Source organism: Crinia signifera, chromosome 2, assembly GCF_055691185.1.
Source record: "Crinia signifera chromosome 2, ASM5569118v1, whole genome shotgun sequence".
In the NCBI taxonomy this organism is placed as follows: Eukaryota; Metazoa; Chordata; class Amphibia; order Anura; family Myobatrachidae; genus Crinia; species Crinia signifera.
In genome coordinates this window covers 361,261,171-361,286,158 of record NC_139218.1, presented here as the reverse complement: position 1 = coordinate 361,286,158, position 24,988 = coordinate 361,261,171, and the positions used below count along the sequence as shown (strand labels likewise).

General features: G+C 40.5%; 1 protein-coding gene across 5 annotated transcripts in view; it reads left to right on the top strand.

Moving 5' to 3' along the window:
* NUP58 (nucleoporin 58) overlaps window positions 1-24,988 on the top strand; it is a 56,348-nt gene that overhangs the window by 18,697 nt on the left and 12,663 nt on the right. For all 5 annotated transcript variants that reach the window (XM_083169894.1, XM_083169893.1, XM_083169892.1 and 2 more), the window contains exons 6-12: window positions 208-232; window positions 412-477; window positions 2,236-2,410; window positions 3,654-3,733; window positions 12,053-12,171; window positions 13,178-13,260; window positions 18,270-18,471. In XM_083169894.1, the coding sequence (XP_083026020.1) occupies window positions 208-232; window positions 412-477; window positions 2,236-2,410; window positions 3,654-3,733; window positions 12,053-12,171; window positions 13,178-13,260; window positions 18,270-18,471 (750 nt within the window). The remainder of the gene's footprint in view (window positions 1-207; window positions 233-411; window positions 478-2,235; window positions 2,411-3,653; window positions 3,734-12,052; window positions 12,172-13,177; window positions 13,261-18,269; window positions 18,472-24,988) is intronic.

The following is a 24,988-nucleotide window of genomic DNA, read 5'->3' as shown; positions in this document are numbered from 1 at the left end:
GTCCTAATGTTTGACTTGTGGTGGGTTTTGCTGGGGCAGGACAAACCTGCCCTGGTAGGTTTGTCTTGCCCCAGCAAAAAACCCACCACTCAAGGGATTTTAATTGTGAAAAACTTTATTTTTTTTCAAAAGGATGGGGAAATATACAGATTAACTTAATTTGCTTTGGAAGCTTAATTCATTAAAATTTTCATTTGTTTCCTTTAGGCGATAAAACTGGAACCAGACCAGAGTAAGTTATTTTATTGTTTCTTTATGCCGCCTATTCCTCTATTGTCAGCAATCTCCATATACAAAGCCACACAACACACATTATACATTTATACAACAGTGTTCTCTTAACAATTGTTCTGCATTGTGTAATAGTAGATTCTATATGAGTGCTGTACCTACAATATATTTTTCTTTTAGGGACAGTAAAGCACTTAAGGATGAAAACCTACCTCAATTAATCTGTCAGGATGTTGACAATTTCCAGTAAGTTCTGCGGTTACTGAAATATTTTCTGTTCCAGTGATCTACAAACAATTTAATGTCAATTTGTTTATATGAACAGTTAAATGCGGTACAAACAAGCAGTGAAATAATCAGCCGAGTGACTGTTAATAATTGTGGCCCCCCATGCCCATCTCCCTGGGTAACGCAGTCAGGAGGCTTTGATTTTCATTCCCCTTTATCTCTTTCATGTTAAACAAGGGGGGGGGGGGGGGGGTTTAGGAAGGTGCACTGAATTTACCCTATGTGCTGGTTTTTTTATAATCAGAAACCGGTTTACTAAAATATGTGTGAAAATTTCGCACTGTAGCTGTCCGGTGGTTCACCCTAGAGCAGGCATGTTCAAACTATGGTCCTCCAGCTGTTATGAAACTACACATCCCAGCATGCTTTGCAATAGTTTTAGCATTCTCTAATTTCAAAATATTTGCAAGGCATGATGGAACTTGTAGTAGCTGTAGGCTCATAGTTTGGACATGCCTGCCCTAGAGTAATGGTTTAGAGCAAAAAATACAGAGGAAAATATACTTTCCTCTCTTGTATGTTACACAGCTGCTAGTCGAGATGTATTTTCCCTTGTTTCCTAATGGTTGAGGCAATTGATTAATGATTATATAATGTAATATTTTCTCTATTTACATGTTACGATATAGTAGATATTGGTGCACAAGACACATCCAGACCCGTTATTTAGTTGATATCACTATTTCAAGAGATCCAACAATGGTGGTTGTTTATGGCATTTCTTCCCTGCGGTAATACAATACAGAGAATCATTTGACTTAATGATTTTCCCACCAAGCACAAGGCCATTCTGCTTAGCACTGACTCATGGGTTTGATACATAAATGCTTAGCAGGATATAGAGAGCAGCTAGTGTCGCACAGTGCAATCTGTTGAGAAATTACCTGACTTGATGCTAAGTTGATCACATGTGAGTTTTTTTATGTACACATTGCATTGGAGCAACAGTGTCTTGGTGTCTGTTCACATTGCAGCTGTTGTGTTTCTGATTTTGTTAAAAACCCAGTTTGTGGCATGCTCTTTTTTTTTTATTTTATTTTTTATGGGACTTCATTGGGGGGAAGGGGCCTTGTCAAGGAGGTTAAGAAGAACGCAGTTTTGAGCCAACTTGCCAAGTGAAATGATACCAGTGTTACGCTTAACCTAAGGGTCCATACAGATTAATGTGTAGTCACCCGACCAGAGACAGATCTATTTATTGTACTAAACTAGATTTACTCTTCAATGCATGTATAGTTTTCATGCAAAGCTGATGTTGGCCCCAACATAAAGGCTTTCTTCGTTATTATTTTTATTTTAAATCTTTTTATTGAGAAGGCATATTATACAAAGTTCAGATGTAAATGAAAATATAAAACATATATAGCAAATATGAATACACTCGATTGTGTCGTCAATCTCGAGTAGAAGTCAAGAAAAGTCTTACAGCAAGGATTATTTAACAACACATAAATGAATATGGTGAAACAAACATTTCCATTTGTAAATCAGAAACAAAAATAAAACATTAATATTGAAAAAGAGATATCTAACCGCCTCATCGATTTTTGTTAGTTTTATCGCCTTATCCGAATGAAGTAACATTAACAAGAACGGAATGCATGAAAAACCCAATGGGAAAGGATAGAGAGAGGGTGGGGGGGGGGGATTACTCAGTTTGCCATCTCTTCTCAGATATAAAGGCTTTCTTAATAAGAGACTGTGTTTTCTGTGCAGGAAGTTTGTGAAGGAGCAGAAACAGGTGCAGGAGGAGATCAGCAGAATGTCCTCCAAAGCTATGCTGAAAGTACAGGAGGACCTCGAAGCCCTGAAACAGCTCCTATCTGTTGCATCCAGCGGGCTCCAGAGAAACACTTTAGCTATTGACAAGCTTAAATTTGAAACTGCTCAGGTATTTACAGCTTCTGTAACTGTCTGCGCCTCACATCACATTTATGGGAAGTTCTATTAGAATTCATGTACAATGATATATCACAGTCAGTCTTGCATATGAATGGGATTTGCTTATATACAGCAGCTTTGGTACCTCCACGGGTCTGTGAAATAAACCACCAGTACCAGTCTTAGTGTTCTAGGGATACTGTAAGTTGTTCGCACTTCCATGCTGAAGAGTTACAGCATAAAGCCCAAATAAGCCCTGCGGTGTTGGTTACAAATAAGTTAAGGTGCCCATAGAACTGCATGCTCAATCCCCGTCCTGCCGGCACTGCCATTCCACTGACCGGATGCGCTAAGAAAGTGACCCTGATGACCTCTCCCAATTGAGACTGTGAGGTACCTAGGATAGTGCAATGATGCTTCAAGTGGTGCGAAGCTCCGCCAATTTACAGTCTCCCCGAGCCACCGGCTATGCGGCGTATCCGGGGCTGAGCTGATGGCAAATCTCCACGTGTTCTCACCCTCACAGGTAATTCCCGACTCATGGCTGAGGGCCGTGCTGTGGATTGCAGCTAGCAACGGTTAGTGGCAGGGCTCCACTTCTTGTCCTTCTGTAGTTTTCAGATAGCAGCTCTTTAGATGGCGGGACTGCACTCCGTCTTGAGTGCTGGTGTGGGAATAACTTTGTCAGCTTGGGTATACCTTATTGGACTATTGGCATCGGCGTTTGAGGCCCTATTCCGGTAATGGAGAGACAGTATGCGGTTGTGGGTTGTTAGGTCTACAACAACTAGGTCGACTTGCTTCGGGTCTAGGTCGACAGGACATCAGGTTGACACAAGCATTAAGTCGACATGGGCAAGGTCGACAGTCAAAAGGGTCGACATGGGGCTATTCACTGTTTTTTTTCCCCCGAATGTCGACATGGACACAGTTTGAAGTGCACCGCATCCCCTCGCTTCGCTTGCAATGATTCGGGCACGGCGCCTCGCTATGCTCGTCATACTATTTTTTATTCTCCCACCACGCCCTAGTGGTTGGTAGGGCATGAAATACCACATGTTGGCTCAAAAAACTGTGAAAAACCCAATGTCGAAATTTTGACTGTCGACCTAGGCTCGTGTCGACCCAATGCTTGTCGACCTAGTTGCTGTAGCCCTAATGACCATATCCCGCTAGGACAAATCTCTCAGTCTTTATGCATTCCTTATCTGGTGTGTGCTTAGTATGACTCTTTCCTTTCTCACTCTTCTTAGGAACTCAAAAATGCTGAAATAGCTTTGAGGACACAGAAAACCCCACCAGGCCTTCAACATGAAAATACAGCTCCAGCAGAGTAAGTTCCCTTGACAAAAAAATGGAGAGGATTAATATTTTATGTACAGACTAATAGAAACATTGTATTACCTTTTGTGACTTCATTATTGCTGTAGCAACAATGGTGGCATTATCATGAACCATAAAAGGATACTTGCTGTGGACTTGCCAGGATCTCTTTACAGCTATAATGCCGGTTAACTCATTGTCCAGTATTCAATGCCTCTGATTCGCCACATTTTACAGCGAATCAGGCAATTCGCCGGGGTTACGGCGAATTTTCTCACAGAAAAAACAATTCGCCCTATGCAATGGACACAATTCGCTGCAAATGAAGAGCGAATGTCTGGCGATTCGCCGTTTGTGATTCTCCGCGATTCGCCAGTGGTTTTCAATGGGGTTTTTAGTGGAATTCGCCCAGAGTGTATTCAATGCTAGGATGGCGAATTGCTTTCTCCCTGATTTTTGCCATGATTCGCTGTTTTGCATTCTGCATTTTTTTTAGGTGAACAGGAAAGTGATCCTTTGAAATAAAGGGTTTTGCGGGGGAAGTTTGGTGTCAAAAAAATCAGATTTTTTTTTCTAAGAAGGGGCATGCGATTTGTAATCATGTGCTTAAAGCACATTAATATATATTTAATTTTATTTATTTTTTTACATTTTTTTTTTTATACACTTTGGCCAGCATGGGTCCGGGAGCCGAGAGCAGCTCATTAATATTCATTTATTCACTGCACTCTGGTCCCGATCATTACATATGCACGATTGAGACCAGAGTGCAGCGGCTGATGATCCCAGCCCCCTGCCAGCTCTGGGGGGGCTCTGCCAGTAGGCGCAGGCAGGGAGACTTCCATCTCCCTGCCTGCTGCCGTCTCCCAGCTCCCTGTGGATTCGCCGGCAGGGGCTCGCTGCCCCTGATGAGTTGAATAGGGTGACACGGAGGGCTGGCAGCGAATGCTCCAGCCCTCTGGAACCCTGTGAATGTGCAGCGAATCCTAAACAGGATTCGCTGCACATTTCGTTAATGTGCATTGAATACTGCACATAGTCTTACATCTACATTTTATTAACCAGACAATAATGTGTGATTGCGTAATGCCTATGAGGGAAGTGCTGCATCTACACCTGCTTTGCTTATTAGAGGCTGTGCATGGAGATGAGTACAGCAGGGGGACCAATGCAAACAGGGACCTCGGCAGGTCTGGCAAACAGCAAATCCGCCAGAATTACTGTAGTAACTCTTTGAACTACACCCAAAATTAAATTTTTTACCATTGGGATAGTTTTTCTTTACTACCTAGTAATGTTGTACTGAGCTTACATATCTGATATGTTTTAACATAAATTCAGTCTACTGATAATGCAGGCATGATTTAGGAGGCGGTGCTTATCTGTTCAGTTCTATTGGTCGGTTCATTATCAGTGATGGCTCAATAGGTATGTCTGATATGATCTGCGGTGTCTTCTAAGTATTTTCTGTTTCATACAATTGGGGAACACTGTATTTATAGGGCGTGATGAGTTGCTTATGTGACTGATGTATCGGAAGCAGAAACCGTTCTATAACTGTCATCGGGGTGATGATAACAATTGAATCACCCCATTAGTTCAAACTGAGGAAGGGGTTGGAGGGGAGGAGCTTATATGCAGACTAAAATTAACTTAATAAATGCTAGCTCCTCAACTCGCTACACCACAGGCTCAGAAGTGTCCTCAAGATGGATTCAGAGAAAGAGACTTGGCCAAATAGCTTATATTTTTTAATGTAAATGATTTGTTACTATAGTATCATCTGTTTGACTGAATAATAGTAGTGATCAGAGAATAACTTCTGTTGCTTCATCGGTGAATTCTGCAGAATTTTTTTTTTTAACAAATTCTACCAATAAAGAGCATCAATACCACTTCATATAAATGGCTTCAAATATGTTTAATCATTGTAGTTGGTTCAAACATCCCACAGGTGGCAGAGAAAACTTTGGGCTAAATGTAATCGCCTCGTTTTTCAGAGGGGCAGGACTATTGTGCGATTCTGCCTGGTTTTATTAAAGCCATGATCCTTAACAATGCAAAACCAGGTTGGATTTTGCCTTGTAAATGATCGCTGCTCAAGGGCAGATTCGCAGATAGTCAGATCTATAAATATTGGGACATCGACACAGTTCTCATATTTTGGGCTCTATACACCACCTCAATGGATTTGAAATGAACCAAACAAGATGCGCTTTAACTGCAGACTTTCTGCTTTAATTTGAGGGTATTACATCCAAATCAGGGGAACGGTGTAGGAATTACAACGGTTTCTATATGTGCCTCCCACTTTTTAAGGGACCAAAAGTAATGGGAGAATCGACTCAAAAGCCAGTTCATGGACAGGTGTGGGTTATTCCCTCTTTATTTCATAATCCGTTAAGCAGGTAAAAGGTCTGGAGTTGATTCCAGGTGTGACATTTGCATTTGGAATCCTGTTGCGGTCGATTATCAATAGGAGATCCAAAAAGCTGTCACTCAGTGAAGCAAGCCATCATTAGGCTGACAAATCAAAAACAAACCCATCAGAGAGATAGCAAAAACATTAGGTGTGGCCAAATTAACTGTTTAGAACATTCTTAAAAAGAAAGAATGCACCAGAGAGCTCAGCAACACCAAAAGACCCAGAAGACCACGGAAAACAACTGTGGTGGATGATAGAAGAATTACTTCCCTGGTGAAGAAAAACCCCTTTAACAACAGTTATCCAGACCAAGAACACTCTAGGTAGGTGTATATGTATCAAAGTCCACAATCAAGAGAAGACTTCACAAGACTTCACAAGAGTGAATATAGAGGGTTCACCACAAGATGTAAACCATTGCTGAGCCTCAAAAACAGGAAGACCAGATTACAGTTTGCCAAACATCTAAAAAAAAGCCTTTACGGTTTTGGAACAACATCCTATGGACAGATGAGACAAAGATCAACTTGTACCAGAGTGATGGGAAGAGAAGAGTATGGAGAAGGAAAGGAACTGCTCATGATCCAAAACATACCACCTCATCAGTGAAGCATGGTGGTGGTAGTGTCATGGTGTGGGCATTTATGGCTAGCAATGGAACTGGTTCCCTTGTATTTATCGATAATGTGACTACTGACAAAAGCAGCAGGATGAATTCTCAAGTGTTTTTGGGCGATTATTATCTGCTCATGTTCAGTCAAATAAATACAAGGGAACCAGTTCCATTGGCAGCCATACAAGCACACACCATGACACCTTGCTTCACTGATGAGGTGGTATGTTTTGAATCATGAGCAGTTCCTTTCCTTCTCCATACACTTGTCTTCCCATCACTCTGGTACAAGTTGAATGGGGTGAAAAGGAGTCTGAGATTAAAGCCTGAGGCTATTTAAACCCAGACTCCTTTTCACTCCATTAATGTAACATGTTAATAGTTGTTAACGCAATTCACAGAATCCATGGAAAGTTCTTGGGCATCTGCATTAGCATGGTTATGGCACTCATTATTGCGGCTAATCAATATGTCCCAGGGGATTATTTGTATTAATTTTGTGTTAACCCAACAATAGTGGAAGTTTTTTAACATTCAGAAACATCCAGCGTTGTTCACTCTTTTTTTATTGACTTTTTGTTTACGTAAGAGGCCTACACACCTCTTTTGAACGGCAGCTTTGATGGGGCCTTGTGGTCCTCATTGTTTGCTCTAGCCAGAAAAGCTTGTTGCATTGAAGAGATGATACAGAAGTCTTGTTGTGTAGCTTTGGAATCTTATCCACTAGTCTGTAGTTCTCAGGTGTAGGATGCAGGCGAGGAGCTCAAATAAAACCTGAATGTTTGGCTCATATGACTGCGAGGCCAAGCTACCAACTGGAGGACCAATCTATTGTAAGTTTCTCTTTGGTGAGAACGTACTTAAATAGCATTGGGACCACCCTTCAGTTTATTTACACAGCAGTGCAGGAACTGTCTGGCTTAGGAATGAATAAGTAAAGTAGTGGAGATGTGCATGGAACGGTATGAGAAGGGTTTGGAATTTGACAGCCTGTGGACCATATCTACAATGTATCCAAATATCAGGCAGCTTCCACCACCAATGCAGAACTTATTGGGGCTAGAAGATCAGTTGCGGTGTTAACCATAAGTCCTGCTCTCTGACAAGGAGTAGCAGGAAGATGGGTGGATAATAAACAACAAGAAATCCAAACTGACACCTTACCGATCTATAATCTTATTGCTTCTGTTAGACCAGGGGTGGGGAACCTTTTTTGTGCCAAGGGCCGTTTGTATGGAGAAAAAATCCTTCAGGGGCCATATGTAAAAATGTATCTTACAAATTATCCTGCTGCAGCTGTCCCACGCTTCAGCAGCTGTAGCTGAATAGGACTGATAGTCTCTGACTGCTGTTAATTAAGAGGAATCTCGCGAGAACTACGACCTCTCACGAGAACTCCCCTGTACATGACTCCCGGCAAAGCCACTGGGCTGGCCACTCAAACCACCAACGGGGGCCGAATATGGCCCCAGGGCCTGAGGTTCCCCACCCCTGTGTTAGACACTCGCCAGCAGAATGCATTCATAGGTGTGTCTGTCACTTTGCTGGTAGCTGAGAAGCTGCCAGCAGGGTTTGCCAATTCTCCATTGGCTAGATGATTGTGGCAAAGTGCACCAGACAGATGACTCCAGCTCTTGCAAGGAAGGATTCAGTTAGATCAGGCCCTGAGAGACCAATGGGTACTTGTGTATTATCACGACTCCCACGATTTCCATCTTATGGGATCTTATACAATTTAAAATTGTATACCATTGTATATGGCATACGATGAGATGAGATTTTAAATTGTATAAGCACACTAATGGGTGCTTTCAAGGTCAATTGGCCCCCCTATAAGATTTTTAATTGTGCTTACAATGTTAAATGCACCCCCACTATCAACGCCAACCCGAAGCGCAAGGAGCGGCGGTACGCGTCCTCCGACCTTTTCATACCCCCACTATCCATGTCGGCGTGGAGTTGATTGCGCTCGCCACCAAGCCCGAAGCGTGGCGAGCGGCCGCGTAATACTTTACATGTATTACGCGTCCCCTCGTGGCGCTCGCTGCGCTCGCCACACTATATATACTCAACTCCACGCCGACATGGATAGTGGGGGTATGAGAAGGTCGGAGGACGCGTACTGCCGCCCCTCGCGGGCTCGCTGCGCTCGCCACGCTTCGGGTTGGCGTTGATAGTGGGGGTGCATTTAACATTGTAAGCACCCATTACGGTGCTTATACAATTAAAAATCTTATAGGGGGGCCAATTGACCTTGAAAGCACCCATTAGTGTGCTTATACAATTTAAAATCTCATCTAATCGTATGCCATATACAATGGTATACAATTTTAAATTGTATAAGATCGGGTCCCATCGCAGCACATCTCATCTCATTACATACCATCTTAAGCCTTATGGTATGCAATGAGATGGGAGCCGTGATAGTACACAAGTACCGGTCAATGTTATCAAGGAATGGGTGTAGTTAAATGTTACAGCTATTGCGCCAGGTTTCATTCAGTTCTAGAAAACAGAGCATATTCTCATTGGATAAACCCTTCACCACTAAACTTGTTCCCTTCAGCAAGATGTTGACCTGATTTCCTCTCTGGTGAACACCAAGTTTGCGGACATTGAATCTGAATTTATGTCTGGCAGATATTATGTTGGTTACTTGGAACTTCCATCCGACATACCTCTACACTCAAATCCGTACTCTGAGTGCTCAAGAATGGTAAAAACTAAGTAATTTGAATGTTTCCGGTAGCATCAGACTGTCCAAGAAGTGCCTTCAAGTACGGATCTATTCGGTTAGGTCACCTTTTACTTTGGCTACCTTTTTAACTGCGTTGAACAATAGAGCTAGTGCTTTCCTAATTTTATGCTCTAGGTTGGTCTTCTTACAATGTTCTAGGCTCAAAGTCCCCATACACGCTGTGATAGCAGCATACAATGCGACGCGTTATCGGATGGATCGGATCGCACGCGTGCGTTTTGTATGCCACTTGTGTGTGATGCGATTCGCGGGCAGTACAAAAGGTATGTGCAGCACATACTTTTTGTACTGTGCGATGCAATGCACACGGGAGCGTGCGTCGCATTGCACGCTGCTTATCGTAGTGTGTATGGGGACCTTAATAAAACGGTTTTGGCAGAGATTTACTGCAGGATTTAGTAAACCTTCATTTTCTGATGTAAAAAAAACAATTTTCTACCTCTGAGCTCTATTGCAGGTTTCTTTGTAGTTGCAGGAACATCTGGATTTACACCCTTTAATGCAGAAATGGGGACCTTTGGCCCTCCAGCTGCTGTAGAACTATACATGTTAGCATGTCCTTCTACAATTGTACTTTTTGGCCATGCTAAAACTGTTGCAGTGCATGCCAGCAGCTGGAGCGCCAAAAGTTCCCTATCCCTTCTTTAATGGCTCCGGAATCAACCCTCTTTGAAATAAATCTAACTGTTTTTATCTGAAGAGTTTTCATACAATGCATTTGCCTAAGCACAGCAATGCCGCACATGGTAGCTTAGAGTAACTGTACTGATTCAGGGCTGTAGTTCATCCAGCTCCGCAGAGTGCAATCCACACCATGTCTGAGCTCAGCACTGCCACCTGTGGCAGCTGAGATATACTAACTCGGAGAGTATTGCATTGGCGGCAGAGCTGCTGAGTGCTGCTGCTGAAACAGGGCTGCTGCACAACAATCTGGAAGCAAATGCTGCTCACAGGAGTGTACCCAGTACCAGAAGCAGCATAGTATCACAGAAAGGTGTGTAGCATGACCACACATTCTCACTCACAGACACAGACTTTGGCTAGGCAGTGCACAGGTTTTTTTATTTATTTATTAGATCTGTGTTTGCTGGATTGTGTAGTACTTTTAACTTTCATTTTACAGCACCAGATTTATGAAGTAAAGATCATAGGCCAGATGCACCAGCCAATTAGCTCCTGCCTGCCATTTTTCAAACACAGTCTGTGACATGTCAGGTAGGAGCTGATTGGCTGGTGGTTTATCACTCTCCATTTGATCACTTTTAAATCTTAGTGCATCTGAACCCCAGTGAGCTGGGCTCCATCTGTCTGTGTCTCCCACTTGCTTTACTTCCAGGTGTATGACAGCTCTATTACACCAGTGACCACTAACAGCTATGTGCTACAACATTGTCTGGTATCAAACGGTCCCCTCTGTCTGGCTTCATTTACACGTGTGTGTGTGTGTGGTGGTGAACACATTGAGGCCTGACGCTGTAGAGATAATAATTGAGGCCCCCAAAAGAACCGGATCTTTTCACTGAGCGCTCATTTAAATCCCTCTTCATTAAGTCACTTTGCCCAACTCTAATCAGGTCCTCATGTCCAGAGGACCTGGAAATGGCACATAAAGTATGACCTGTTGGTCCTATGGTCTGTCAGAATCACGCTGGGTTCCCTCTTCTCAACACAAGACCAGACTGTTTAGATCAGTGATGGCTAAACTTGACACTCCAGCTGTTGTTGAACTACACATCCCAGCATGCCCTGCTACAGTTTTACTACTTGGCAATGCTAAAACTGATGCAGGGCATGCTCGTATTTGTAGTGTGACAACAGCTGGCGTGTCAAGGTTATTAGTAAGCAAATAGCCACTAATTTCTCGTCTTTTCTACTATCCTTGGCAAATGTTAAAGTGCTTTGGTTCATTTTGCCATGAAAATGTGTGGATAGCAACATTTAGAGCTATTTCTAGTGTTCCTGCTAGGCTGTTTTAGCGTGGGCGCTGTGCCCTTCCCGATTTTTTTAAAGGCCCGGGCACGCCCCTTTTGTGACGTCGGCAGCCTGGGACCGCCCAGAACAGTGACATCAGCGGGCCCGGTCTGCCCCCTTGAAGGAACACTAATTTCTACAACTGTATATATCTTTGCTACTGCAAATAGGCATATAGAAATATTTGCTGAGAATATAAACAAAAGGGCAAATTCCCTCTCTGGTACAAATGGGTTTATACGTCTCTAAATGCTGACTTATACGTAAAACCAATATAAGTATGTCTCCCTGGCTGTCATTATTTCCCCTGTGTAAGTGTTAAATCTCATTATTAGCAGATATCAACAGGTGTTTGTTTGAGATTGGAAGAGTCTCTGAAGACAGACTGCCACGTAGCATTCTACGTGTAACAATCTTTTTATTTTTTCTTGTATGCTTTCAACATCATGTCATTTTTTTTAGATTATTCTGTCCCGGCACTCCGGTGTAGGTCACTGCATTGGCATAAGTTAGATCATTGCTATTATGAATACATACCTGTTTGTCCGTGTGTGTGTTACAGCTACTTTCGGGCATTGGTAGAACAGTTTGAAGTCCAGTTGCAGCAGTACAGGCAGCAAATTGAAGAGCTGGAAAACCACCTAGCGACACAAGCCAACAGCTCGCACCTCACACCACAAGGTACAGTAATAGAAGCTAGGCTTTCATTGTAATCATGCATACTGTGACAACTGGATGTTCTGGCTTAATCTTGCTGAAATCAACTTCAAGCTGATGGCGCTTATAAGTTCATTATTAAATATTTTAGATGGATCAGAAAGAATAATCTTTAAGCTGTCTTTGGATTTCTTGAATAACCTGGGCACCCCCTTTGTCAGCTGTACAAAATACTATTGGCGGTATTAAATGTTGGGCGCTATTTCGAACAGGGGAAATAGCGCCTGTCACCTATACAATGCTGCGGATTTCGACAAGTGGGATCGGTTTTGTCTGAAACAGTCATAGATTGACTAATTTTGGCCGTTTCTTGACAATTCACGGACTGTTTCGCTGACACGCCCACTTTTCGCCACTCTGCAGACAGAACATTGAATTCCGCCTGTGGAGTTACAGGCGAGCTGTCCGAAAACGGCCCGGGATTCGCGATGTTCTGACAGACGGAATCCCACATTGACTACACCCTGTATATTTATTGTTAGCCACAATCTGTAATGCCAAATGTTCATCCTCAAATTGTAGCACATTCTAGATGGTATTTGTGTCCCCTCGTTGTCCATGAGGCACATATAGCACTTAATAAATGAGTTAAATACAGTAAATGTATAACCGTTTTTATAATTTTAATCTGTTGTAGTGTCCTGTACATTGGTTTTGCAAAATAAAATCCTGTTATTTGTGTAGATTATGGACTTTTAACCTGCCACGAAAAGTATTAATGTATGTGTATCAGTCGTTTTCCTAGGTGCTTTACAACAGGTGTTTTGGTAACTGCCTTCCCCCTTTAAAAGCAAAGTTGCTGTGTGCTTTAAGGCGCGTACACATTAGACAATTATTTTAAATGATCTGCACAATAACGACCATTGTTAATATTTGTGTGCATATATTCTCGTGTGTACACACTACTGTATATCAGGTACTGTATAGCTATAAATAAAACGTAATACACAATCATTTTTTTGTTCTACAGACCTCTCCATGGCAATGCAGAAGCTCTACCAGACATTTGTAGCATTAGCATCCCAGCTGCAGTCAATACATGAAAATGTTAAGGTATGTGCCAGTTTACTTTGTCACATTTATAGCATTGTGTGTAAGTATTGATATCCTTTAATGTACTATGAACATCTTACAATTGTTAATCATGTAGTGTTTGCATCTGTTTATCCTTTAGATTGTAGTATTACATTGTTAAATGATCATGTGTAAAAGATTGATCTTTTATTTCCATTTAGCCTTTTCTCACATGACCGTGTAATGCCATTTAAATGTACTTGGGACAAAATGTAATGGGGTGCGATGATTTTACTTTTTTTTTCGGGGGGGGGGGGGGGGGGGGTAAAAAAAAGAAAAAATCGCACCTGTCAGATGTGTGATTTTTGAAGAGTGGAACAGAAATCGAAATCACACCCTATTACATTCGGCCCTTGATCTGTGATTTATAGAAATAACTTTGGTCATCTGTATTATGGTTTTTTTGGTGGGTAAATTCAGTTGGATGCTGGTTTGCAAAAGTCATCTTATACAATAATACTTCCATACCTCGCATTAATGCACATACCCAAGAAATTGTAGATACAATTAGAAATGGTGACTTGCGTTGTACTCGCAGAAGAAATGTCTGTAGACTGCTTTTTAATACAGGTTTTTTAAAATGTTAGGAAACACTAGTAACTCCCATCTGCAAGTTCAAAAAGCAGCCCATCTATACAGTACCAACTTACATTTCCCACATCATGTAACCCATTTTTGAACTGTGAACTATTACATGCTGCAATAGTACATGTTACATAGCCGCACTGCACTACTGCATTCCTGTTGGGCAGCGTGTACCAGAAAATAATGAAATATGGAGTTTTTCTTTCTTTTTTGGATTTCATTGGAATGTCTATGTTAATTCTGAACGTAGATTTATGTATAACTTTCATATATAAAAAAAAAAGCCAATACCATATATAATGTATGGTGAAGGTAATTGTTAACTTATTTTGCCTAGTGTAAAGCAACCATGTTAAATGGGGCAAAATGTTTTCATTTTGACATGACATTGGCTTTAATAGTACACGTAAAATCTTATTGCATACTGGCAATCTTTATGTGGCTGGTAAGAGAATCCTTGAGCATTACTGCCCATCTATCCAGTGAGTCCCAGCGGTATCTAGGCGTATGACTACACACTTGTGTACTTTGCCTGTTACTAAAGTGCACAATAAGGCGGAACCCTTATTGCATAGTTGTGATAGGGATGTTAGCACATATACAAAGTGTATAGAGAAGAATATAGGTCTGGGTAAAATCTAAACTTGACATGTATAGGTACAATGGTTGTTTGGTAAGTGTGGTACATTTCTATGAGATAGCGCCACAAAACCGTTGGAGGCATGACGTCCGGAAAGTCCCAGACTTCTAAACACCCCCTCCCCAGGCCAAATTGCTGCCAGAAGTGAGGTGGCGTTTAAAGCAATCTATTCAGCAGGTACCGCAAAAATGAATACCGTGCAGTAATAAAACACTTTTATTGAAAAAAGTGGACAACAGCACAGATGAAAGCACAATTAGACAAAGTTCATGGGAACACTGATCCTGTATTGAAGACAGCCTAGGACAAAATAATCTAAATGTGGCCGGACCTTCACTGAAGAGGAAGTGCACTCTGGATGCATTGTTGAGAGCACCAGGGTGGAAAAAAATTCATGAATGTGTGTGAGATTGCCGTGTGCACGGTGTGTACCGCAATTGCTATCGTAAACACACAAAAAGACATTTCATCACAGAGTTTGGTGATGTTTAAACATAATCCGCAGGCATTTTATCCTTGATTAATGACTGTGGACGAAACTTGGATCCATGACTACACTCTTATTTGAAGAAGTAGTCATGGCAATGGACAATACCTGGTGAAATTGCGCAGAAGGTGAAGACTGTTTTGTCAACTGTAAAGGTGATGGCTACTGTTTTTTGGGCTTCCCAAGGAATTAACCTAAATGATTACTTGTAAAAGGGTAAGACAGTAACAGGAGTGTATTAAATAAAGTTATTGGACCATTTTGAAAGAAGAGCTGAAAAAGAGTGGTTACAAATTGGCATGCAAATAAGTGCTTGTCCACCAAGATAACGTGCCATCCCTTAAGTATCGGTAATGGGCTGGACCAAGTGTAGCGCCCTCGAGGGAGACTGTCAACAAAGGCCATTAACATTTTTTAATTGCGTTACTTTAACACACTCCTGAAACAACCCTTGTATATAGTCGTAGATATATGGGCCCATTTATTCTTAGGAATGTGGGAAATACTCAGTGATTTGGACTGCAATAATACCCCATTTGCCAAACTAGCTTTGCCCATTTGGCTAAGGATCCTTCTCTGGTAATTACTGCTCTAGCAGTAATTAAATATTCTGCTTGTCCGTGTGCCGGATCTGAACACTGGAGTAAGGCGATTGCTTTTAACAGGACAGTCCTTTTTGGAGCCCGTGACCCATCAAGGCTTCTGATAAATAACACACACAAAATATTGCAAAGATATGAAGCCGTAAACGAGTGTTGTTTTATACTAATATTTGTGCCTCTGTCGTATCATCATGATTCATCTTCTACCTCATCTATTGCTCCCTTTACATGCCCCTCTACTCCTCTTCTTGTTGATATCCCACACAGGTCTGCTCTTGTCCCTTCTTTGTTTTCTGTACCTCCTGCCTTGCAGATATTATCACCCCCTTTGGCCTTTACAACCATCTGCATAGCCTATAACACCCAGATCTATATGTGCTCCCCTGACTCCTTTCCCCCCATCCTTTCACATGTCTCCAACTGCCTGTCTGCCATCACCTCCCGGATGTCTCTGCTCTTCCTGAAGCTAAACATGGCCAAGACCAAACTCTACCACCGTTTCACTCCTCTCCTTCTCCGCCCATGCTTTTGTCCTTCAGGTCTCCTGCAGTGGTCATCATCAACTCCTCTCGTGCTCTCTCTCGCTTGCGCTCTCTCTCTCTCCCTCTCTCTCCCTCGCTCTCCTTCGTTCCCAATGTTGAGGCTGTCAGTCATCCATGCTGCTTCCAGCTCCTGAACATTGCCAGAATTTGTACCTTTCTTACCCTCTATGCCAGGGGTGGGCAACATGCAACTCTCTTGCGGCCAGTGAAACGCTCCTGACTGGCCCACTGCTCAAAACTGTATCGCAATGGCAAGCGGCCCAACTGGCTGAGCTGATTGTCATTGTGGTACAGCAGTCCCATTCTGTGATGCAACTGAGAAGAGTTGGGATTTCCTTCTGTGATGTGAGGTGACACTCTACGAGAGGCTGGCTTGCTTGGCAGAACCAAAGCGCCAGTCAAAACTTGCATGCCGCTGAGGAGAGCCGGGATTTCCTCCTGTGATATTAGTCTTTCCTTAGCGGCTTACTGGACGGAGTGGAGCCAAAGTGCCAGTCAAAACAGGTGTGCCGCTTTAATGGACACTCGCGCATTGGCTCCGCACCCCCAAACCACGCAGCATCGGACTTCACAGAGATTCTTAGACTGCTGCCTCCGGCGAACACATTTCTCCGTAGCAGTGCAACAGAGTATAAAAGTGCACATTAAAATACCAGGTAATTTAATTGCGCTCTCTTTGGGGGGCAGCTGTGTTAATGGGATGTAAAATGGTAGATGATGCTGCTATCTGGGTCTTGTATATACAAGATATTTTGTGTGCTTGTGATTGTTGTATGTCTATAGAATTCCGCTTTAAATCAATCTTAATGGGGACAAAAGTCCCTTAATTATGTTGGGAAGAATAAAACAAGCAAATGACTTAAAAAAAAAAAAAAATACTTGTGCTCTGTGCTATTATATACAGTTTTGTCCTACCTCGACTTTTGAGAGATTTTCATAATAGAAGTCCCCAATATATGTGAGGAATGGATACTATGGCTGTAATTGGTTTGTAGAGTTCTGTTTTAGGAATCGTTCATGAGATGTTAAAAAAAATAAAATAAATGTATCTGTGTAAGGAAATGTTAATCTGTTTTGGGCGGATTCTATCCTAGGAGTTATCCGAGGTGAGTCCTTCAGTTTACAGTAGTCTCCTTAGCCTGCCACCCGGTTATGATTGGGGTAGTGGAAAGTGGCTCTAAATTGCACACCCTCAGTAATGAAAGGTGCCATCTGCTGAGAATAAATGGGTTACACAGAGAGAGAGGGTGCAAATGCACTATGCTATCATTACATTATAATATAATAAGAGGTTGTTGGTATATCATTGGCCAGTGATATTGGCCTGCCCACCAATCGTCCAGGTCACCTCTTGTCGAGCAGGTCCCTAACACTCTGGGGTCACCACCTGGGACGCAGGGAACCCCGAAACATGATCCAGCCAAGGACCCCCCCAGGGCATCACAATAAAGAATAGGGATAGTAAAGTGGTGAAATTATAAGAATGGAGGTCCCTACTATATGTTTGAAGGTAGAGAGTATGTGAAATAAAAAGTGCATACATAAATAATAGACATACAGGATATAAAAAGTGACTGTGTATTTAAGTTGTGATGCCCTGAGACAGTCCAGCCAGAGCAGCCCGGGGCCCCCACGCCCAGATGCCAACCCCAAAATTTTCTGACACTATGCACAAATAAATAGGACTTACTTGGAATTATGCCTCTGTCTCAGTGCAGTCCATGCTGGTTCCATGCTTAAAAAACATATGATTGGGGTAGTACCTTCTCAGCCTTTAAAGAGCTATAAATGAATGTCTGGGTAATTTACGCCACATATGTTTAGAGAAAACAGTCATTCAGGAATTGTATTGTTAATATGATCTCTAACCCAGATATTTGGATTATATTATTACTACAGACACTATGGAGATGTACTGTATCAAGCCTTCTAAGAGTGGAGAAATTGCTATTGGCAACTTTACAGTTTCTCCGCATTTCAGGCGGCTTGATTATCCTCCCCCCATGTTCTGCTTTGTGGTTATGTTATTGCTAGTCTTGACAATATGTATGATGTTACTGTTCATTGATCACTTGTCCATTACAGTCACATTAGGTATATTTACTTTCAAAACTAAAATGACTTTTCTTCAGATGCTCAAAGAACAATATCTTGGCTACCGGAAAGCGTTCTTGGGTGATTCCACAGATGTATTCGAGGCCAGGAGGGCAGAAGTGAAGAAGTGGCAGAGCGCCCCACATATCACCACCGGACCCACCCCCTTCAGCAACATATCAAACGCAGCCGCCGTTGCAATGGCTGCCACCTTGACCCAGCAGCAGCAGCCTGCTACAGGTCTGAATGCATTGAAGTTTTAGATCCTTTTAAAACTATTCTGCGCTCATTAAACTTCTCCCAACTCACGCACTGAGGCTTACTAGTTGCTGGCAAAGATTTTTAAATATTTTTCTTATTACCTGCAGCTTCTAGAATAGGCAGGGTTTAGTCTTGGCAATAATTACATCCTAGTAGTTGACTGTGTGAATAGTCTTTTTATTTATTTTTTTCATATACTCTTAACTATATTTAAACAGCAATTCTGCCTGCTTGTTTTTTTAAAATATTATTCACGTTCCCTGCTTTCGGGGACATTATTATACTTGAAGAGACTAACATGTGCCTCTTTTTCTTGAATGATAGGAGAGCCGTGTCAATGTATTGCGAAGGTAGCTTCCTAAAAATACAAGGCAAGCCAGACAGCCATGACTTAGCTTTATCCTATATTTCCTCTGCTCCTTTGTACAATGTAAAATTGGTGCAAATGGCTGTTGCCATGTGCTAAGAGGGTGGGCAGGTTACAGGAGCAACCCTTTTCAGTTTTATGGGTTCTCAACATCAGGCAAGATTGCTGTATTAAACTGCAGGGTTGCTCAAATGCTTTTAGATTAGTAAATGTGTGATTATTTTTTTTTATTATTATTATTTTTAAATTATGCTTCATACAGATTTACCTACTGCCAACATTTATGGTTTTTTTTCTTTCCGTTTTGTTTGTCTCCTGTTCCAGTGATATTTTAAAAGTTGTTTACATAGTTTGGAATTTTTCGTTTCCATGCTGACAGACCAATATTTAAATTTTTCTATCATGGCCGCCTCTCGTGAATTGCAGTTTTGGCAGGCAACAGTTTTTCATGTGTTAATAATGATGTTTTAAGTTATATTTATGTGTTTTGAAGCACTACAAAGAAAACAAAACCTTGCATTAAATGGTTATTTTTTTTTATTTTAATTTCTTATAATCCAGATAATTAAAATAAAAAAAGAAAATTAAAAAATAGTTTTAAGCGGCTATCCCTTTTGCCATTGAAGAAGTGCAAATAACTTTGTACTGTTAAATGCTACAAGTATTAAAAAAGTGCATTACAAATGCGGATGCGTGACGTGATCTGGTGCGGCAGAATTGTTAGGCTTTAAATATGTATATTGTAATACATTAATTAGAGCTGACTCTCAAAAGGTAATATTGGCAGTTGGTAAATGCGTGCCAATTTTATATTGCCTTGTTAATTATGTCAAAGGAGTTCCTACCTTTTGTTTGAAATTAATTTAATAGGTTGAGCAGAGTTACAAGTTTTTATATACCTATTCAGGATGATATAAAGACTTTGTTATAACAAAAAAAAATCCAGAAAGACAATGTTTTTGGTAATCGTCATAGGAGAGCATGTATAAATCAAAAAAAAATTTAAAACCCTTAAATTATTAATAAATAAAAAGCAATTAATAAATATAATAAAAAATTGATAGAAATAAACTAAAATAATAATAAAATATAAAGCAATTAATAAATAAAAAGTAAATTAAATACACTGCAACCTTTTCTATTTATTAATAACCTATGGGTTGATTTTTGTATTTCTTTAATTGCATTTGGTATAATTAGCTGAAGAATCTGCTCATTGTTAGACTGCAGAATAAGTAGGGAGTTACATTTATGTAACACACCAGAACAATGTAGACTGTAAGAAGATCGTACCACGATCTATTGAAACATACGATCTGATCCTGATCCGTACCCATTTGAAGGGGTCATTTTTCAAATCCTGCCTGCTGCAGGTAGGATCGGAAAAGTGACCAAACGACCAGCGGGGAACACGTATCGGATCATAAATGGCCCAAAATATGCCCAATTTACATACAATCGGTCGAGATTGTATCGAAAATGGTTGTTTTGAGGCTAGATCGTTCAGGTATGTATCCTACATTATTGTAAACTAAATACACAATTGCAAACTTGGAGAGAAATATTTACTTTTTAGGACGAAAACAATAAGTATAACAATTGTGATTCACCATGTGAAGCACTTATGACAATGGAACGGCAGCTTCCGAATACATTTGTAAATGCACTTAGATTATATCTTCAGTTCCAGACAAACGCAGCCATAAGAGTAGAATTTATTATGTGTTTTCTGAAGTGCCAGTATCCCATCTGGTTGTTTGGCTAACATTTATCACGTTTTGGTTTTAGACCTGAGTGTTTATTATTCCATCAGTACGAGACTGAATTTTTATTTTGGCTTTGTAAATATTTGCATCTCGTTGTATTTAAAGGGAGCCTGTATCATTAAAATATATAACAATCATAAAAAAAAAAAAAAAAATGTGGATAATCTGGATAATTTCCTATGTTGCAAATATTGTCACTTTTTTTATTCGATTTTTTTCAAAATTAGATTTTTGCAAATATTGTCACTTTTCATTTACAGTGCATTTCTACTTTGTTATAAATTGTTACTGGTAAACTTTTATGCCCAATCCTGCATATTTGCCAGTACAGCAAGATACAGTACCTGTGAATGAAACTTTACAACATGCAGCACTACCAGGCCTTTCTTAAGGACTGTAGGACCCAGCACTAATGCCAAAACTATTGTATTACTGTGACCTGCAATGCAGCTTTTTTGTGGTACAGGGAGCAAAAAGGTCACAAAGGTGAGACTGCAATTTTGTGCTGTTAACAAATGTAAATACGTAGTGGATTATGGGAACTGACAAATTCTGGCATCACAATAAATAAAGTAACATATCTCTTAGTCTTGGACTACAGCTGAGTACACACTGAGCGATATGTCAGTAAAAAAACGCCAAATCATAAAACATATCGATCAATTAAGCGTGTATCTGGCATGGTGTATGCCCAATATGCAGGAGCCCATGGTTACTAGCGACATCGTCAGGTTTGTGCCGCTCATCAAACCTGACAATATCCCTAGCTTCCTGTAGTGTGTTAACGCAGGAGGGAACATTAAAGTTCAGACCTTTATTAACATTGCTCTGGTGTGTACGCCAATCCAGGCTTATGGGGGTATGTTCCCCATGTCTGAACAAATCCATAGAGTACCCAGTTTAAGACTGTCTGACATAAGAGCGGCTCTCTGACTTAGCGCCTGTTTGATATAAATTATTGAGGTAGGCTGTGTGCCATATTTTGATGCATAGGGTTGTCTGCAGTTGGATAACGGCTCCCTTTGAATTCATTCATACTTAGGTCAGTGATTACCACTAATTTCATTTTGAAATATATATATATATATATAATTTTTATACACAATATAATTTTTTTATTCTTAACCAGATTGTTTACTGTTGTGTCTTGCGTTTTTGAACTTTGCTGTAGTATTTTTTTATTTTAATTAGTTAAGCGGTTTACTTTTTTTTTTCTTAACAAGCGATAAACTGACAACTGACTTGAAGTTTAATATACAAATACTGTATAACGGGTAGTTTTTGACCAAGTAGATATTCTTATTTGGTCAGACACTTATGTGGCTGTCCATAACCCAACAAATGTGAATTTGATATTGATTTTATCAGTTATTAAGGAGACTAAGTTAGCCTCTAAATATGAGCCTTCTGAATTTGTATGATTGGATAATAACGAACAATAAGGCCTTAATGGAAGACTTGATAGTTGTTGTTTTTTTTTTGTTTGTTTCCCGTTCTACTACTTGTATTGAATTCTACTACTCTATAACAGTCTTAGAATACTTGGTTGAGGTGTTCATGAATTTGGTCTTTTTGTGTTGACCATTTCTTCTAAGCAATATGGGGGCTTTACATCTATAACGGTCTTCCACTGGCAGTGCCTTTACATAGTGTAGGATAAGCGACATTGCACGGTCTAAAGAAATTGGGTTCTGATGATCACACCCTGAAAAGCTACATAGAGTTAGCACCTGGTTTGCATGCAGTGGATTATATTTGTATTTATCAAATGCTATCATTGTGTTTAGACTCTGCACTTGGAGATTTGTAGAACTGCATGTTTTCTAATCACAATTTGTAAGAAACCTTGAATTCATTTGCCAAAAAATTGTATCTATGGCCTAAAAAAGTGTCTATCTAATTGATTCATGTTAGTTAAACCCAACGTTGTTTTTTTGTTTTTTTTGTCTCCAAGCATTAACCAAGGGAGTCTTTTAAAGTTGCACTCACGCCTAATGCTATATTGCTAACTTCCTGCATCCGCTAGAGCTGGGGTAGCCAACTCCAGTCCTCAAGAGCTACCAACAGTGCACGTTTTCCAGGTCTCCTCACAGAATCACAAGTGAAGTAATTCGTTCCACCGGTGGATATTTTAAAATGTGTCAGTCAGTAATTAGTGCACCTTTTGCAGCAGCTAGGTTGCCTGGAAAATGTGAACTGTTAGTAGCTCTCGAGGACTGGAGTTGGCTACCACTGCACTAGAGGGAGCTGTGGAGCAGCCATTTTTCCAGGGTCCTTTCCTGATTATTCTTACAGACTGAAGGGAGGAGAATTAGTAAACTATATTACCTGTGTGGGAGGGTGCACACTAAAATAAACTTTTTTCATAATAATCCTTAAACATTTGATAGGTGCTATAATTCTTTCTTTGCAGATTCTTTCTTTTGCTTTTTATGTTTCTATGTAGAAAGTCTTTAACACTCAAAGTAGCGATACTTGATATTTATTTAATGTAAGCTTGCAAAAAATACCAGACCAAGATGTGCATCCTTTGCTCACACAAGAAGGTGCTATTCATGTAGCACATATTGGGTTGGCATGTGACTTATTATGATGACATCACTGTGGCACACTACTCTGCAATATCTGAATCTATAAGACTCTGTCTTACAGTGCCTTGATAAGATGTATGTGCCCCAGTTTGTATATAATGGCAATTCTTAAAGTGTAGAAGAAATGTTTGTCAGACCTATTTACCGCACCATTTTAATTGAAGACCTTTAAAAGTTTCGCCAACCTAAATAGCATAGTGTTCACAAATGACCATGAACGCACCTCTAATCAAGTGTATTTCTCTCCTGGTGTTTGTAATGGCCCAATACTCCATCTTCTTCACACTTGCAGTGTTCTCCCTTTTTGAGATGGGCAAGATAAGTGTAGGCTTATGTTTTAATTATTTTCACAATTGGCCTAATTAAGCACCAACAGCAAGATTTTAGATGCTCGTGACCCAAATAAATAACTTCATATAGTTGTTTTATGCAGATCCTGTGAGGTGGTTAGTTCCTAGTTATTTGATTGGCTGCTTTGTCTTCACCTCCAATGTGGCTGCCTTCACTGTGTGTAGGTGACGGTGCTCTTTAATAGTTCAAAGATTGAAAATGTTACAATTTATTGTTACTAGGAAAAACCATTATTTCTTGGATGCAATTAAGAAACTTATGCTTGAAACACACTGGAGCGACGTTTACATTTGGTGTCATTGAGTGTAATTTACAGATGGAATGAGATGACACTCCGTACTACATTGCATCATTTTGATGTCTGTGTGCGTAAAGTACTATATGTTGCCTGGCGTATCGTCTGGGTATACATAACACCAGTGTATACCTAGCTTTACTGCTCTTCTTTGCACTCGACTCATGAGGCCTTGCTCGGGTGTATTCTTTGCTAGGTCTTGCATGCACTGCACAGGAATCCTCTGCTTTGCTTTCCAGTATAAGATTTGGATTTACAATAATTAAATGATACGTTAATGAAAAAGTCTTTATTAAAGAATAAAATGCTTTCCTTTAGTAATAGATTTCATTGATCTGTAGCAGTCTGCTTCAGTAAGGTTTGAACTTTTTAGAAGTTTTATCTTGAGGGCAAGCTCGAAATCAATGTGATGGATGTTGCTGACCACTTCTTTCATCTAACATTCTTAACCTACCCATAACCATAAACCCCTCCGACCACCCACCCGTCCTTCTGCTGTTTCTTTTTGGAAGTTTACTTCACTAGAACAGTGACCTCTCTTTTTTTATACTGCAAAATGATTTTAATAGACAGGAGTATGTCTCAAGCTACAGGGCAGGACAAGTCTCAGTGCCTAAAATGTTTCTGGTGGTGCTTAATTTTGCTTAGTGGGAGAAGACCGTGTCTGTGCAGAACACAAACCTTTCTGTGTTTTTTTATTTTTTTTTAATGATTTTCTTTTGTGTACTTATAAAAACAAAAATATTTTTTTTATGTAGAAGAGAACAAATCTTTTTTTCTGTTAGGGGAAGGAACTATGCTATGTTCCTAACTCATTGATTTTTTATTCAATTGACCAGTTCATCATATGCGTTTGTTGTGTTTCTAATCAATGCTATCCAAACAAGTGTATCATTGCTAATAAAATGTGAATCCAAAAAGAAATAGTGCTCACACGTATGCAGATTGACCGCACATTGTGGCTATTTTGTTGGCTGTTTCTGTTGGCTATGTGTGGTTTTAAATGGCTCAGCTTTACTCTGGGCTCACAGCTGACAACAGTCCGATCACTCGGGTCCAGAAACTGGCCAACAGCTGACCACAATGGTGTGTGGACTGTATCTGTGCTAATCCTTTCATGACCACC